This window comes from Pyxicephalus adspersus, chromosome 6, assembly GCF_032062135.1.
Source record: "Pyxicephalus adspersus chromosome 6, UCB_Pads_2.0, whole genome shotgun sequence".
Lineage (NCBI taxonomy): Eukaryota > Metazoa > Chordata > Amphibia > Anura > Pyxicephalidae > Pyxicephalus > Pyxicephalus adspersus.
In genome coordinates, this window is record NC_092863.1 from 42959945 (window position 1) to 42979053 (window position 19109).

Below are 19109 nucleotides of genomic sequence, written 5' to 3' on the forward strand. Positions count from 1 at the left end.
TGTTCAGTACACATGGCTTTACATTAGGACTCAATTTGTATGTGACGTTAGCAATTAAAAACGTCAAAATGATTACCTACATCCAAAGATCTTGTTCTTATTGATAAAGGGCATGATCTGTCCATGTATATTTTGTGAGGATTTTTAATACTGGAGCCAAAAAAAAGAAGGAACATAAAAAAGTGGAGTAATTGGTCTTGGTTAACTAGCATGACTTTTTTTTCTTTTTATACCATGAAAGGTGAATGGTTGATTTTTATTAGATTTTTTAGCTAATTTACTTTTCTTACATTTTCAATATTCACTTTGAATCATGTGTTATTTAGCTTTGGAAGGTATTCAAAATTGGGAGGTGCTGTGCATCTTCTGATCGTCTACTGACATCTAAATTTATGAGCACAGATCTAAAAAAAAAAAAAGGTTGGCTTACTTTCCTCTCTGCATATGAACTTTGAAACCTGTAAAGTATAAAAAGAGCCCTATTTAAAAACCCCTCTGCAGTGACTATCACATGAAAATTTCACATGTGCCGATAAGGTCAGCTTTTTAAGATCAAGTCCAAAAAAGATGAAGAAAATCAAGGTATAGAATATTTATTTTTTTGGAACTAATTAACCATGTATCCTTACAAACTCAAATGACTTAAAAAAGCTAACATGCTTCGGTTGTTGTTGTCAAAGCATCTTGTATTAAATTATGTTTGCATGATCCATTTTACCATGCATGGTTTGTTTCACTAGTATAATGCTGGATATTGTTTTCACTGGGTGAAAACTGTCTGAAAGAGAACGAGAGAGGGGCAAAGACATTTCTTCAGTTAGATAAAGCAGTAATACTGAAGAAACGCTGGCTACTGCAATGGAATTTCAGACTTTGATACACAAGAGGAGCGGAAGCCGGGTAAGTGGAGGATATATACTGCATGGGAGGTGTAAATGAATGAGCAATGGTTGATCACAAGAAACTATTTACAGCTATAGCTTGAAGTCAAGTTATATTATATGAAGAACTTGTTGATCCACCAAGATGGATTGCTGAATGGCTAGCCTTTGATACATAGGGGAGTGAAAGCCTGGTAAGTGCTAGATATTTATTGCATGGAAGATGTAAATGAAAGAAGTATGGTTGATCACAAGGAACTATTCACAGCTATAGCTGGAAGTGAAGTTATGTGAATTCTAGACACTTGTTTATGTATGCACATGGATTGCTGAATTGCTAGTCTTTGATACATAAGAGGAATGAAAGCCAAGTAAGTGGTGGTATATGCTGTATAGGAGCTAGGAACTAATAATTATTTATAGATCACATGGAATCATTTATAGACATGGCTGGTAGTCAAGTTTTGTGCATTCTTGTTCATTTCACCATAGATGTCTTGTTCCTATTTTGTGTCTGACATGCATCTCTAGAACACAAACTTGTTTTATGAAACTTGGTCAACACAGTTGAGGACTAAACATTATTTTAGTAGTCTTTTAAACACGGAAAATTCGGCCAACCTCCATTCCTAGTCCTGAAAATTTAACCATAAGGACAAAGAAAACAGGATTCAATCGTGCTGTGCGCTTCACTCAATCACCTTTGGAAAAATGTGTGTGCTGCCCATAGAAATTAGAATCTGGTTGTCATTTTCCAATGCAGAAATTCATATCAGATGTTAGATCTCTATAAATGTCTATAGGTAGTATAGACCATTTTATACATTTTGTCATCTTATGAAGAAAAAAAAAAGATACATTTGGAAAGAGTCTGGTGTGTGTGTGTGTGTGTATATGTGTGTGTGTGTATGTATGTATATGTATGTGTGTGTATATATATATATATATATATATATATATATATCAACATTTATAGAAAAATCCATTCTTTGCTTTGCATAAATATTTTGTATCATGGTGTACATATCTATCACATTATATTATTATATTATATATTAAGTACTTCTATTGGAATATATTCAGTGGTGTTTTTTCATTCCCTATACTAACTCTATTAATTATGTTTACAAGTGCACATTGTGTGGCTCAACTGCTAAAACTCTTGCCTTGTTTTCTCCCCTTAATTGTCCTTAGGCTAAAGCCCTGTACAGAAGTTGGAGTTTTGGTTGCTGGAAACAATCTTTCTTGATCATTTCCAGTGAGAGGAGAATGAACAAATACCGTACACACAGTGCAGTTCTGTTCTTTGGCACTGCGCTATTCTCAATAGGAGAGTATAGTTGGTCATCCCTGCTTGGTCATTCATTTGAACCTCCAGGACAGATCGATCGATCAAAAACATTGAGGGACCATTGTACGCATGCTAGATTTTTACCCAAGACAATCATGGCTGTTTATATTGGGCTACAATAATCTAGCGTGTATGCTAAGTTTAGGATGGAACTTTGAACTATAAGTGGCTATATCCTAGTAGATTGGTGCATGGCTAGTGTAAATGAGCAATATCTTCTAGACAATAATCATTTAAACAGCTAGTATAAGGTAATAACTTTTGTGTATAGTAGTTTCAACTGCACATGTTATCACTGCAGTGGGTTAGTTACTCAGGTTATTTACCAGTGCATGAATTCGTCAATAATAAGGAATCTTTATTTACTATATGTACTAGCATTCGGGTGTGTGTGTGTAAGATGGATCTTGGAGCAAGTCAATATTTGGCCCACAACTACAGGTGGTGGCTTGGTGGGTGGTTGGTTTTCCATTTGCTGCTCTGGTCTTTGGGCTCCTATTTGTTTGTCAGTTGTCTTCTGATTCCCAGATACCCTGCGCACCCTGGTTAACATCTATTTCCAAGCCAAACCAATTTCCCAGGCTTCCATGTCTTATAGGTTATGGGCTGTGTGCACCTCATTTTATAAAGATACAGTAGATATTGTAGAGAAAATCTCAACAGAGTGAACTTTATTTTCATCCCAGACAGCTGTAAACAGAGGTGTCCCCATTGAAGTATTGTTCTGATGACAACTTCAGATATTGGATCCCCCCCCACTCCATTTCTTTCTCATATTAGCCCCCAGGATGAATAAAGGAGCTGCATTTGCCTAGTATGGCCACAGGTAAAACTTGACAGAGGGTATAACTCTTCCCTACTTTAATCTTAGAATAAAGGATCTGCACAGGATCTGTGCACTTATTTACATACAATAGGTCTGTGCACCTAAAAAACTCTTGCAATGAGGAACCATACGGGAATCTGGGGGAAAGGGGTGTTGCAGCACTCATCAAGCTGTGGCATTCAAAGTACATTTTAAATATACAGTGCATTTCCATTGTAACACATCATGCATCAATTTTGTTTTATAAATCATCCTAGGAAAAGGAAAATGAAATGTTTTATATTCATTTTGCCCTTTTCTCTTCTGTACATGCAAGGTAAATGTTTCATTTTCACAGCAATTTACCTAATGTTCTCTAACAAATAAAGTTTTCCGGAGGTGGTTTAGCTAATCTGCCATAACACAGCCAGTAATTTCCTTGGAAATACAAATAATTACACTACTAATATTTCACCAGTGATAGATTGTTAGATGGTGTAAGAACTTTCTGTACCTCTACTTGCTGGTTAATATAACTGCTGTGAGTAATCTATGAGGAATGTAGACGTTACTTTTCATTTCTGAAATTAGACCAAGATTCTAGGATTAATTGCTTGAAACTATCACACAAACGGCTAGCCAGATGGAAAAGGAATTGACACAGAAGTACCGCTTTCTATTTCTATGCTTTAGGAAATAAGGTTCTTAGATAACCCCTTTTCTGAAATATAGAAAGGGCTCATTAATAAGGGACCTGTCTGGATTAATGCATGCCAATGTTTGCTGTTCAGTCCTGCAAAAGCATGGATCCTGACCTTCATTCAGATAATAGAGGAATTTTTTAATACCCCGTTTCTGCATCCAGCTGATATAGGATTCTACTGTCATTGCGGGCAGTTACTCACCTAACACCTACAAATTACTACTACTATTGAGTATTTGTAACAACAAATTCAGAAATATCACCTATTGCTGCATCTTAAACCACTACTGTAGAACACTGTGTGCCCATGTGTTCTTTGCATATGTAGCCATCTTTCATAAAACAATGCTACATACAACATCTACGAGTGGTGTCTTACAGACAGTCAAGTTAAACAGAAACGGTTGCAAAGAGGCACAGTATTACATCAAGTGCAGAGAGTTTCATTGTTAAAAAAAACAAAATCCCAAGTGGACTAACTTTTTAATCTTGGTAAAGGGTTATTCCACTTATAAATGTTATTATTTTTTAGGAGTTAGTAAGTTGTTTAAATATTAAACTAATAACATTTTCAAGCTTGCACACCTACCACAACTATTATAAAAAGCCTGCCATTATAATTAGCCCACTAATTATAAAAATAATTAGCAAGCCTGGAGCATTGCTATTTTTTTTTTTTATTTTATATCAAGGAGAATGCCCTAGGAGGCATTAAAACACTCAAAACATCTAGGTGCAAAGAAAAAGGGCTGGGAACCATGGCAGTGGGGAGCTCACTACTATTGTCCTGTAGAGACATGTCAACCAAGTTGGTAACACGACCTACCATGCCATAGCTACAGTACTATTGTGGGTTTACTTACCCTTTTATTATGCTTTCCTCTTTAATAACTATTATCAGTATTAATAATGTCAAAATCTCCTCTACTTCCTCCTCTACTAAATGATAGCAGATATTGAAGAACCTGCTCAGAGTATTTGGAAGGCTCAGTGACTCAATAGCCTTAAGCACTCAAGTAGCCTTAGAAGTGATTTCACAGATGCATATAATTGATTAACGGGTTACTGAGAGGAACAACTCCCACTGTTTTACCAGCTGAAAATGGGACCTCAGGTGCACCATTATCACATAGAGTCTGTTCTACAAAGTGTATGTGCTGATGGAACACCGCACTTTGTCATAAACTGTCTGAGTTTTTATATATGACCTCCAGGACATGTGGAAATTGTGCATCTACTCTGATTTACCAAACTTTGCCTGCATCTCGGATTCATGAGAAAGCAGAATACATATTATTCATCATTGTATCTATTGCATTGGCTCATTCATGTTGTTGATCAGCATTTGTACTATAAGGCTGCGTACACACATGCAATAATTATCGTTGGAAATGAACGACTAACGCCGTCCGATAATCCTTAACAAAAAATTGCACAATGAAGCTGATGAACAAGGATTGTCACTGGAAATGAACGTCCGTCCCGGCGGATCTGATTGGGCGACGATTGTTTGCAATCTTATGTGTGTACGGTCGTTCAATGATCATGGTTGGTTCTGCAGTACACTTTCTCCTTTACATGTCACTTTCTGCATCGTTCAAACGATCCTATCTAGTGTGTGTACATTGGTGGATTATTTTTGAACGATCGTTTCGTTACAGCATGTATAGAATTGTGCACAATACGATCATTTAAAATAATCGTTAGTCATTCGTTTTCTAACGACAATTATTGCACATGTGTACCTAGCTTAAGAAAGAGACATGCACTTTGTAAGAAAATGTCTAATTTAACTAATCTTAGGACATATCTGAGTTTGGTGACTAGGGCAGCTATCATAAACCTTTGCATTGATAGATAGATTGAAGTGGTTTTCATTATTATGCTGTCTCTTTAAACAAAAAAAGTTCCCCTGCATACTCTATTTTAACAGCAGTTTTTTAGCCAATATATTAGATTATTTTTGACATTTATATAAGTCCATACCTCTGATAATTTTATGGAACTTTGGAAAGTTTGAAAGTTTTATGCCATCCCTACGCATCTCTCCACTGATATGTCCTTCTTCTCTTCATTAAGCCCTTGTGTTTTTATCCCCACCCTTATAGACATGAAATCCCATTCATTACTAAGTATTTTATGTTCAAAATCAGCTGTTCTACTTGGCTTTATGAAAGAAAGTCTAGTGAAAATTGAATAATTTAATTTTACCACGTTGGTAAAACAGAATGTTGTTGCTATGTGATAAGTTATATAATTAAAGAAAAGCTAATGTAAGAAACACACAATGTGTACATTTTACTAGAAAGTAATGGTATGACTGAATTGTTGATGTGACAAAACAAGAAAAATTATTACCATTATTACACAGTATTTATATAGCGCCGACATATTACGCAGAGCTGTACATAGTCCATAGTCATGTAATACAAAATACATCTTTATACACTTAGGCCCCATTCACACTCGGTTATGAAACCGGTTGGCTGGCAGCTGCCGAGCACCCGGGAACGGCAAAATGCACCACGGGTAACTAGATTTGCTGTGGCTGTGCGGCAAGTTTTCAAACAACAAATGTATCTTGTCACTTTTGGGACTCGCACTGATCTGCTGCAGCCATGTGCCTGTTCACTTAATTAGGAAAGGTTGGGACCACGATTGAGCCTGCAGCAGAATGAAGGAAACAGGAAGCAAAAAAGTTTTTTCGGCAGAATAAAGATACAAATATTAATATATTTTACCATGAACTTCTACCTGCTACCATTTTTTTTAAAACCTGACTTTAGTTTTAATTTGATTATTCAGCTGCAGCATAGCTAGGCATTCGTTTAGTTACATTTTGTCTACAACATTCTCAGTTTAATAAATTTGCAAAAACAATGCTACATTTGGGTGCTTTTGTCATGTATCTTTACTGTAGTTTATTCAAGCACCAAATCTAAGACCTATATGTTACAGTGACTAATCAGTAGTATAGTGGGGGTGGACCCATGCTCATTAAAGGTAGAGCAACAAACAAAAAGTTTTGTATCCCTCAATACCAAGGCAGCACAACCAGAAAGTGTGCGGTATGTTAAGGAGTCTTTCTAAAGTTTGGTTCTAGTCTATAAATGTTAGCATTCAAGTAAGGTATAGACCCGATTCTCCTAGGAATGGTAGCAGGCAAGATTGGTTTATAATGGTGCATGTCAGTGGGGCTATTTACAGCAAGTAAATGAAATACCTTGGAAAGTATACTACAGAGTACGTTTTGATCTGGAGCCTGAAGGTTCCTTTGGTAATTTATCATGGACACTATTGGCACAAGGCATGTAAAGTCTGTAATGGAAAAGAATTAAGCCTCTTACAACACAACTCCTATAATTCTTATCAGCATCATGTAGTTGTAGGTTACTTGGAACTTTTAGGTAATGGAGAAGAGTTCGATAATAATGTATAAAATGATAATAATCCTTCTATTAACCCTTCCATAAATATGATATGTTGTATTTCTAGGACTGTTTATACTGCTTTAGGCTCTTACATGTGCTGTGAGGTCGTTGCCATTAATTAAACACAGAAAAAGCTGTTTAGTAATATTTAGTGAACTCTATTTCGGGTATGTCATTTGCAATCAATAATCTCATTTATTTTGAATGAAAATCCTTACAGGACTAAAAAGGTAGCATTTGCAGCTATATTTCATACCTTGTAAAAAATACAAAACATATATTTTGTGATATGACTTTAGAGGTTGGTTCTGAGATTTTAACACTTTGTGGCACATTGATAAAGCACTGAACGAGTTCCAAATTTTCAGAGTCAAATCTACTGCTTTAAAAAGGTTTTGTAACACCCTTTGAGTATAGTATTCTTTTCTTTTATTAAAGTTTGCTTGTGTGTAACCTTTAATATAAAAAATGACAAAATGACAATAGTGTATCTGTATCTAGGTTCCATTTACATGGGTCTAAGTTTTAAGTAGCAAAAACAACTATTGGCCAAAATAAGCTCTGATTTAAACTTGAAGTTTAAGTTTATATTTGCTCTATTGTTTGTTATATATATATATATATATATATATATATATATATATATTACATCATTTAAGTTTAATGGCAGACATGATAAGATTTCTGCTTCAGCACTGCTTCAACACTACTAAGATCTGCTGGAACTTCCCTGAAATATCTTTGCAAATAGTGACTTTTTAAAAGTCTGTGTGTGCATATAGCACTACATATATAGCACTTAGTAAATGATCGCCATGGCATTGCAGGAAACAACACAGGGCGCAGTATATGTCTGTATCCTATACTCAAAAGATTTTTGACAAGCATTAATCATTTATATAAATTTTTAATTGTTAACCCTAATTTTTAGCATCATGTATAAATATTTATTGATGTACAGACAGACATGCTTGTTGATTACACAAATGTAAAAGTCTTCTCAGACTAAATAAGAACAGTAGCCAATTCAATAAACCTTCCAGGGGCTTTCAAATCACATGTCATGTTATGTAGATAGCCACTAGAGGGAGTATCTGTAACTCCCAGGCACACAAAGTAATTAACTATTTACAGTCAATCCATCAGAAACAGTTGGATATATTCTGCCATGGCAGATGAAAAAATCACTTATGCTGCCTTAGACAGAAAAGCAGCCAGCATCCGCAGGACTATTCTTTTTCATAATACACAGACTGAAAAAGAGAAGTGCATCCCACTGGTTGTAACTTACAGCCCACGCAGTCATAAAAAAGCATGAAGGACTTCAGTGACTTCTACATAAGGATGACAGATTAAAAAATCTATTCCCTGAACTCCCTTCCCTAGAATACCAACAGCTGCCCTACCTAAAGGAGCTCATTGTAAGTTTCTGTTAATCAATTTGGTGCAAGACAGAACTTCCCCTGCAAACAGCAAAGTTCTGATGTCTGCACTCATATCTATACCACTTGGAAGATACCCTTCATAGGATGACAGTTCTCTAAATGTGTTTCTCAATTTGATGCATCATTGTCACCTCATCCCTTACTCCTCCATGTTAGCTGGATGTGGTCGGACTAGAGGTTTTTGCAGCTGATTTTGAGTATTTTTACCACTCACAACTAAGATTGGCCTTCATGAGCCCAATAATTATCCTTTATTTGACAATCAGTAGGAGGTGGCAGCATTGCATGGAAGAGTAAAAACTAAAAACACTGAATGAACCCTCCGCTCACTGCTCTGCACCCTTACATATTTCTAGCAAACGTATACAAACAGGGACTCTGGCCAGTCCCTAATCAAATGAGCAAAATGCTAAATACTTTTTTTGCTTATAGGATATGTTTTTGGACATATTGGCCTGATTTATTAAAGCTCTCCAAGGATGAAGATGATACACTTTCATCAGTGAAGCTGGGCGATCCAGCAAACCTGAAAACATAGTCACGCCATATATATATATATATGCTATATATATATATATATATATATATATATATGTATATGCTCCAATATATATATTGGAGCATATACATCTCTCAAGTTCCAGCAGAGAGCATAATGTATATACACATTTCTCATGGACAGATCAGAAAAAGGAAATGGAGTTGGAAATTCATACAGAAATTTAGAATTTTGGGTTGCCACCTAAACGTAAATAGAAATGCCTCTATATTCCCATTCAAATCAACTGTTATCTCTGCCAGAGAGGTTTGATACTTTCCAGGGCTGTGATCAAAGTTATATACACATTGTAAAATGTTTTCACTGTCAGCATTTTACACTGAAGTGTGTCAGGACTTCTTATCTGTAAATCAAGTGTGAATTTCTCTACAACCCTCCTGGGTCCTGATCACTATCTGTAAATCCTTGGCTGTTACAACAGCTAATACCACTCATGTGTGTCCTGGAGATAACAATTCTATCTCTATGTATTACTATGTAATTCTCACATCCAATACTGGCAGAAGAATGTAGCGTGCTCCCAAAGCTTGCATTTTCACTCTACTGAGCCAGTAAATAGTAATCACATAACTCCTATCTTCCTGATGTCATCCATATAATCTACTGCACCTCTTTATATCCGTATTTTTATATAAAGTACAATAAAGTTATATAAAGTACAATTGGAACAATATACAGGAAAGATGTAAAATTGCATAAATAATGACTTGTAAGAAAAGGAAATCTCATAATCTGCATTCACTGGTAGATAAACTACTATTTCCTTACTATTACTAATTTCCTTACTACTATTAATTACTATTATTTTTTTAGGAATACATTATTATATTAATGATACTTTTTGCTATTTTTCCGTGTAAAGTTTTAGACTTCTCTCCAGCATGTGACAATCATAAGATAAATGAACAGTGTCTGTCATCTCTGCATGGCAATTTGAAAACAGAGGCATTTAATTGGAACATTTAGTCGTTTGACGTTCACTAACCCTGGGAATCCTGACTTTGATTTTTCTGTTCATCGTCCAGAAAATTGGAAAGAAACAAACTGTAACAGCAGACAGTGGGAAGCAGCTTGATGGTAGAATACAGCCGGAACTGTCCATGTAAGGCCAGGCTGCTACAAAATGTAAAATGCCCCAGCTGCAGAAAAATTCAGAATGGAGCCAGTTGTGCACAATGATTTTTATGTATGCATGGTTTGTTGCAATGAGAAGTATTCATAGGAATTCCATTTAAAATAAGCTTTCAGTACAGGGCAAAGCAACAGGTTTGTTGTAATTCACCCTTCCCTGGCAAAATGTGCTTAATTTTATTTTAAATTCTCCTGCTCTGTTTCACCCTATATTCTGGGGTGAAAAATACTATTTTTACCTTATCTGTTGCTTTTTGTAACCTCTATAGTTTACCAGCATCATTATTTCCCAGAAACATACAACTGGTAGTAAATCAAATGGCCAATGTGCATGGCCTATGTGTGTTAGCACACCGCTTAATGAGCCTGATTTATTAAAGCTCTCCAAAGCTGGAGAGGATACACTCTCATCAGTGAAACTGGAATCCAGCAAACCTGGAATGAATCTGTTCCAGGATAAAGAACATTTGCCAGCAAATACTTTTTAAGAAATCCATTCCAGGTTTGCTGGATCACCCAGCTTTACTGATGAAAGTGTATCCTCTCCAGCCTTGGAGAGCTTCAATAAATCAGGGCCTATGTGACCATCAGTGACAAGGTGACAAGGGAAGAAGAGCACAATGGAGATAGTTGTCATCTAATAGTTGATCTTTTATTATCATAGATTATTAAAATTTAGCATAGCTTGTTCTTTTAAAATACAAAAAAATTTTTTTGAAATTGCAATAAGTAATTTAATTAAAATCTGTTAAAACAGGACAACCTTATTATATTTGATTAATAATATCTATTGAACATTGATCAGGAACATCCATTCTTTGATCAAGGCTGCTCTCTATGCCCCCATAGGTTTCAGTTCTAATGTATCTCAGCAGGTAGTGATCCCTAACAACATGCAGCCAATGGGAGCACTTCCGGCTGTTCAAAGTAACAACAAGACTCTGTCAGTTGACTTTGGGCTCACTGTGTCAGGGGATTTTCTGCAGGTTGTTAGACTTTCTTCTATACTGAATTACATTGGAATGTTGTATGTACTGATCTATAGGTGCACAACAGTAATCCAGGTAAATGACTGATATCAGGGGGATATTGATCATCTATCCAGTCATGTCACCATGGACCAAAGTACTTGATTTACTTGATTGGGCTTTATTTACCTTAGTCCTTAATGATTGAAATATATTGGCCATGCCCTTACACTACAAGACATTTAGTAATTATTAGATTAGACATTGGATTTAATAAAAAAACTAAATCTAACATGAACCTGTTAGAAATGATGGGTTCCTGATCAATATTTGAACAATATATATATTGATAGAACAATGTCCATTCTGTGTTTGATTGTTTATAATGGCTCTGTACCCAATGAGCAGAATAGGCTAACTCAACATATAAAGTCCACAGTGAAAATAAGCAGCCTAAAGCTTTGTACAGACATCTAAAGGATGTCAGGAACAGTAGCTAAAAATTATCCTTCATGATCTTTTCCAGTGACAGATGAATGAGCATTGTACACACATCCCTGTTCTATTCTATGGAGAGAGTAAGTTGAGCAAGTGGCACTCTGCTGTGCTCTCCTTCATAGGAGTAAATGGCAATCCTTCCTGATTAGTCAGGGGACCACTTTACATGTCAGATTTTTGCCTTCACAGGTGTCTTATTATCTGATGTTTGAGTAGCTTAAGTCCACAGCTCTGCAAAACATATATAACAAAAAAAAAATATAGCTACCACAAATTATAACTACTTATTCAATAAATAATGTAAATAGTCTTATCTCACCTACATATGTGTGTGTATATATAAAAATTAAGACTTTAAAGGTGCGTACACACTTCCAATTTTTATCGTTCCAATCGAACGACGAACGATCGATTGGGCAAAAAATAGTTCGTAAAAAAGTAACCAACGACGCCGACGAATGAGGAAAGTCGTTGGAAACGAACGACCGGACCGGCGGATCGGATTGGACGACGATCGTTGAACATCGTTCGTGTGTACGGTCGTTCGTTGATCGTCCATGTTCAGAGCATGCGTGATGAACGAACGTCCGTTCACTTTCCTGTCGTGCACATAGTTCCTCTATCGCTTAAACAATCGTATCTATTGTGTGTACAATATCTACGAACGATCGTGTCGTTAACTCTATGTGCAGGATCGGTGCTATACGATCGTTCATATATATCGTGCAGGAACGTTCGTCGTTCGTTTTCCGACGATAATAATTGGAAGTGTGTATGTAGCTTTAGACATTCCCTTTTTTTTGTGACGGTTTGATATTGATCCTGCTTCCAAGGCCATTAATCACACTGGCCCCGTGAGAGAGGCCCCATCACTGTGAGTCTTGGTGAGCACTTGCACTGTCTAGCAGCACCACCCTGTGGTAACATTTTATAGCAAATACAATGTGAGAGATGGTATTTGTGACAGTACAGTACATGAAATTAAATCTGCCCTCTGATAATAGAAAATGAACATTTTCACCCCATTTTCTTTAACCTATCAATGCAGAGAGTTTATAGTGAGTGAACTATGATGTGCAAAGCTTTTGTTTCTTCCAATGTTCAATTCCTCTGATGAAAGCTGCTTTTCAGTCAGGGATTTTAGAGGAAAAAGATCTTGAATTCCTTAATCTTCCCTGATTTTTAATTTTTTTGCTGCTCTCACAGGCTATATTCAGGCTGGCTGAGGTTGCAGTGCGGTTACGGCATCCTCACATCTCTACATGTAGGTTCCACCCACAGCAGCCCAATAGATAATGAATGGGGGCTGACAAATCTGCAAGCTGCAGCGTAAGTGGCCTGCAAGGTGCCAGCCGCTGAGAACTGCATGGATGGCTTCTTCTTGCAGCAGGTCTGAACCTACCCTTAGGAGTCTCAGGAAGTCTTTTAGACTTTTAGGCTACGTACACAGGTCAGATGATTCTCGTCCGATAATCGCGAGCTGATATTGGACAAGAATCTGACGTGTGTACAGCTCTCCTTGTTCATGGATCTGTCCTGGTGGATCCATGAATAAGGAACGATCGGAGAGAGCGTAGCGGGGTGCCGCTCCATCATTCTCCCCTCCCCTCTACATAGAGCAGAATGGCGCTGTATAAACAGAACTCGTTCATGCATCGTTCAGTTTTTTGACATTGGAAAGGATCATGAAAGATCATTCTAGATCAATCGTCAGAAGATATTAAAAGCAGAGGGGAGAACACCAACCAGACTAGCTGGATTTTTTTAGAACCAGGTCAAAAAATACAGCTTATATCATCTCCCAGTAAAAGATCCTCTATAACTCCCCCTCTTCTGGAGAAACATCCAGTGTACTGGTAGTGAAATGTACAGTACAAACTAGAAATAGAAGGTATTTTCAACTCATACTTGAGAATATGTTTAAGGAAGTGGGTTTTTTTGGCAAATTTTTAATAGTTCTTTACAAGGTCAATTTGTCATAATCCAGAAAACACTCATGTATAATAATTACATTCAACATCCTGAGACAAAAATCTCTAATCCAGACACGTTTCACTATTCAGCTTCTTCAGAGGATAGTGAGATGTGTAACTGACCATGTTTCGGCATTGTTCAAGGCAGTGTATTTGTGGTTTTTTACTGTATGTTTGTCTCTGTACACAATTTCATTTTTTTTTAATTAATTTTCTTGTCGATAAACAATATTACATCATAGAAAACAAACATATTAACAGAAGAGTTTTTAAATAGGTGCAATACAACTAAACCATAAAATAAAAATTCAACATTAAGGATACTTGAAACATAAACAAAATATAAGGTGCAGAGAATTAGGTTGGGGGAAGGGTTAAGGGTTGGGCATTGGGGGGGTTGTTCGGGTCCTGGACTTCTGTATAGGAGCAGTAGTGTAATAAACCCAAGGTTCCCAAATATTATCAAACAGTACTAGGTTATTTTTAACTGTGTACGTTAGTCCATCATAGGTAAAGTCGTTATTTGCCAGGCTTTCGCCAGATTGGATCTAGCTGATAGAAATACATATGAGAACAGACACTGAGCAGGTTTGAAGGGCTTACACAATATCATTTTATATGCAATTTTTGTGTGTAAACTTCTTTGCTGTTGACTTCACAACTTACATATTAATAAATAATATTCATATCATATTGGATAAGATCCTCAATCATATTATTTTTCTAACACTGCTTTTTTTTTTTTGATGCTTTTCTACCCAATATCTGCATGGAATTTTTACCTTTTCCTTCGTAATGTGAGTTTTTGTCCAAAGGACAAAGTGAAAGATTAATTGGCTTGTGCCAAAAGAAATAAAAGACAAATCCTAAAAAGTACAGGAACGTTCTGTAAATATTATTCTATTAGTTATATTTTCTTGGTTAGCACTGAGATAAGTTAAAACCGAGTTTTCAGGGAAACTTAAAGAATGACATTGTGTCTGTAAGCATTCGTCTGAAATCTGTTTAGGGGCCGCACAACATTGTAAAGAGAATACTTGTTTCTCTGCTATCTGAGTATTATTGATGCTTTCAATCCTACAGTCATCTTTTCTTGACAGATGACATATTGGCTACATACAGGCATAATGAGCACATTCTCCATGGGCTTCAGTTTTTCAGTCTGTAGTTGTTCTTTCAGTTGTGTAAGGAATCACTAAATTTTATTAGGAAAAGATCTGTGTACATGTATGTCCTATGTATAATTTATAATGTCAGGTATGTCATTACTGTAAATGCTATGCTGCACATTTGTGCAAATTGTTAACATTTATGCCATGTCCTTGTGCAGACCTTTTTTAAAGGAAACCCTGTCATCGACCTAAAAAGAACTAAATATTTGACACGACCACTTTAGCGTTTTTCCTTTCCATAAACACATTTTCATTCACTTTGGATATTCTAGCAAATCCTCAGAAGCATCAGTTCCTAGGAAAGCCGCCTTCTTGCTTCCATGTCATAACTCTCTCTCTTTTGGGAATGTCTAAGTAACAAGTCTGTGCTGTCCCAGCTTCTACACACACGCCTCACCTCTCTACTAACCATTCTGACAGTAATACCAGTTTTGGATTTGTAATTTATGTTTATTTCATGTCTCCATAGCTTCCAAATAGAAAACTTTTTGGTGCTATTTGTGCAGTGGGAATAGGAGGATCTTTTCAGTATGGATATAATCTATCAATTATTAACGCACCAACAACAGTAAGTGAAACAAATACATTGGTTTTTACATTATGGAAATTTTTTTTATTGTTGCCTTGTGGATGGGTAGCAGAGTTTTGAGATCTGTAAACCAGCTGTACTGGGATGTCAGTAAGTTTCATTGCTGTAATGCATTTGTGTTCTAAATTATCGATGTGCGTAGGAATAGAAGCTCCATCTGTGTCCATTTATTTTGGATCAACTCACCCCATCCTAAAGAATGGACCCAAGATGAACAGGGATTATTCATAAATCCATAAAAAATGCCAGCAAACTTTATTCAATAACCATACCAAAATGTACATAAAAACACACAAATATTGTTAAACCACAAAACCCAAAGTGGGACTTACATGCAATTTTTATCAAAAATTAATGCTCAGATCAATGTTAGAACTGAGATATAGTTGTTCCAAAGTATATAAAAATGTTCATCTTACTAGTTATATATCTTTACTCTTGGCTTAAAAAATAGAGGAAATCAGGGCTAGACAGCCTCTGTTGGATCAGATCCCACGGTGTTTGGTTGAATTGTGGGAGGTGGATAATCCTAGCCTAGGAATATTCTAAGGCTCCCTTTGAAGAAGCAATTCTGTTTGGGCTAATGGTTGGATGTTTACTAGATATATTCATCTGAAACCCCCCTCCAAATAAATCTCGTTGACCTTAATCAAGGTTGTTGACCTTGTTGCTTCTATCTAGCCCTCCATTTTGTAAGCTGAGTATACTTTGGAACAACTATATCTCAGATCGAACTCCTAAAGAAGCAAACGCTTATATTCACAAAATGGGTTGCGGTTTCAACATTGACCTGAGATTTAATTTTGCTAAAAATTGCATGTAAAACCCACTAATCTTGCTGTGTACTTCATTCAATGTAACTGGGTGGGCTTTTATAAGGCTAAATAGCATATTTATTGCATAGCTGCCAAGATGACAATTTTCTATCAATGGCTTCAGATTATAGAATATACCGGTTCAATAAAGTTGTTTAATCTTTTTACAGCATGTACACAAGTTCATCAATGAGACTTGGTATGATCGATACCATTCCAAACTGGATGAAAATCTTTTGACACTCATTTGGTCTGTGATTGTTTCCGTATTCACACTTGGGGGCCTTATTGGGACATTTGTAGGTGGACATGCAGCAGCAAAGATTGGCAGGTAAGTATATATTTTATGTAACAGGTCAGTGTATAGTTTTATTACATACAATATATACATGTGGCCAATGGAAGAAGTTTGACAAAAAGAAAGAACCTGGTATAAAAGAACTCCAAGTCAAAACAGAAAAATTTAGATAAAATGGGAGCTGTTGAACCCACTAAATAAAATAGCTTGCAGTAGAAAATATGACACCAGAATGAAAGGAACACTGTTCTGTACAGTGTTCTAGAAAGACAATATAATGTATCTGATTACCAGCTTTAAAGTCACCCTAACATCACATCTATTAGACTGTGAAGCAGGCATATGTACCTACAGTGGTAGCGTAGTCAATATGTTATGTGTATGTATATGGGGTCTATTTATATATTTTTGTAGACAAAAAAAACAGTGTGGGGGCCCCCTCTAATATTCAAACTGAACACTTTATTAGGCTTAGGATGTTCCTGGATAGGAAATTAGGCAACACGTGTGTGTGTACCTCTCCCCTGTCCATATAAGGTCCTCTGAAATCCTCTTTCCCTTTTGGCAAAAAACAAGATATCTCCTGACCCCTCCACACTGAAGAATGAGTACTGGGGTAGAGGGTACCTTTAGCCATGCTCAGAAAGGGGTTAAATTATTCCTATGAACAATGACACAGGAAAATATCTGTGGATCCATAAAGGCGGCTTCCAGATTTTAAATAAGCTCCCCACCCACAGTTTCCCACAACACAGGGGCCATATGAGGGAGTGCTGAGAAGTACCTGGCTTTGCCCAGAAAGAAGAGAGCCAGAGTTATGAAATAACACATTTATTCAACATATTCCCCCCTGAGACTGATGCACTGGGTACAGAATAGTTGCAGCTTTTCTAGACCGTTCAAATAAAAGTCCTTTGGTTTGGCCGCAAACCAGCTCTCAGCAGCATCTTTGACATCAGAAATGTCCTCAAAATGTTGCCCCTTCAGGTGTTTCTTCAAATTGTGGAACAGATAATACTCTGAAGGGGCCAGGTCAGGTGAGTAGGGGAGATGGTGGACCAATTGAAAACCCAGGGTGTTCAATTTGGCAGCCCCATCATTGGACGTGTGCGCAGGTGCATTGTCCTGCAAAATAAAGGATCCCTTTGGTCAACTTTGTGCGGCGTTTCATCTTGATTGCCTCCTTCAGCTGGTCCAGGAGGTTGGCAAAATACTGTACCGTGATACTAGAGCCCTGAGGTAGGTAGTCCACAAACAGAATACCGTCTTTGGGACCCGCTGTGGGGCCATTCCTTTGACTGTCCTTGGTTTCAGGATCATAGATGTGGAGCCAGGTTTCATCCTCAGTCACTAACCTAGCCAAAAAGTCCTGTGCAGCTTCAAAATGGGCCAAAACAGCTTTGGATGCTTCAACTCGTTCCTTCTTCTGATCACTGTTCAAACATTTCGGCACCCATTTCGCTGAAAGCTTGCGCATGTCTAGGATAGTGGTGATAACAAACCCAACACGCTCCCGTGAGATGCCAAGTATCTGGGCTATTTTTTTTTGTGGATATTTGCCAGTCCTCAATTATCAGCTCATGGACAGCATTGCTGGTTGCTGGGTCAGTTGAGGTTGGGGGGCGCCCACTGCGGGACTCATCTTCAATGGTGAAATGCCCAGTCTTGAAACGAGATATTTAGGTTTTGACAGTGCTGTAGGAAGAACACTTCTCCTCCAGTGTTTGTGACATCTCAGTGTGAATGTTCTTTGCTGACTTTCCCTGGAGAAATAAAAACTTCATGACGACCCGTAACTCCAACGACGTGAAACTTGCTTGTGCCTCTGCCATCACAGATTCTCACTAAAAGAAAAAACAGTTTTAAGAATCGCAAAGACCTGATATTTGCACAGTTACATAAGATATTAGGCTATCATATGCCCCCACACTCATTTTTCTATTTTATCTGAAAGGGGGCAAAGCCAGGAACTTCTCAGCACCCCCTCGTATGAGTCCACAGAGTCCACAAAAAAAAACAATATGTAATACTATATAAAATCAGAATTCAGTTAATGGAGGTTTAGTATAATTCTTAAATGTATTGTAAATTTGTATGAGGTCTAAAATTGGCAAAATATTTAGACTTGGATTTGAATTTGCATTTTTGACCACTACAAATGTAGGAGAGAAGGTCCATACTACTGAATTTCACTTTTTACTAACAACATAAAATAGTCATATTTATTTCTTTATTAGGAATTATTATTTCTTTATTAAGAATCATATTATTTCTTTATTAAGAAACGTATAGGGGCAGCATAATCCAAGGCAGGGGTCAGCAACCTTTACTATCAAAAAAGCCATTTTGCCTCCTCTTGGTGTTAGTCACAGGTGTCCCCCACTTGCACCTACATTTTTGGTTTTGTACATCTCCCCATTCCAGAGGAATTGGGGTTCAAAGGAGGGGGATGGGGAGGAGGAAGGAGGCACATGAATGAAAATCAACACA

The 19109-nt window shown here is 36.9% G+C and overlaps 1 protein-coding gene across 3 annotated transcripts in view; it reads left to right on the top strand.

The window, feature by feature from the left end:
• Positions 1-504: 504 nt before the first annotated feature.
• Positions 505-19109, top strand: part of LOC140333647 (solute carrier family 2, facilitated glucose transporter member 11-like) — a 36295-nt gene continuing 17690 nt past the window's right edge. Inside the window, exons 1-3 of one of the 3 annotated variants that reach the window (XM_072415458.1) lie at positions 505-582; positions 15387-15485; positions 16492-16652. In XM_072415458.1, the coding sequence (XP_072271559.1) occupies positions 568-582; positions 15387-15485; positions 16492-16652 (275 nt within the window). In that variant the 5' untranslated portion in view covers positions 505-567. Of the gene's footprint in view, positions 583-776; positions 901-15386; positions 15486-16491; positions 16653-19109 lie in introns of those variants that run through there. The other 2 variants (XM_072415459.1, XM_072415457.1) reach the window with 2 other exon arrangements.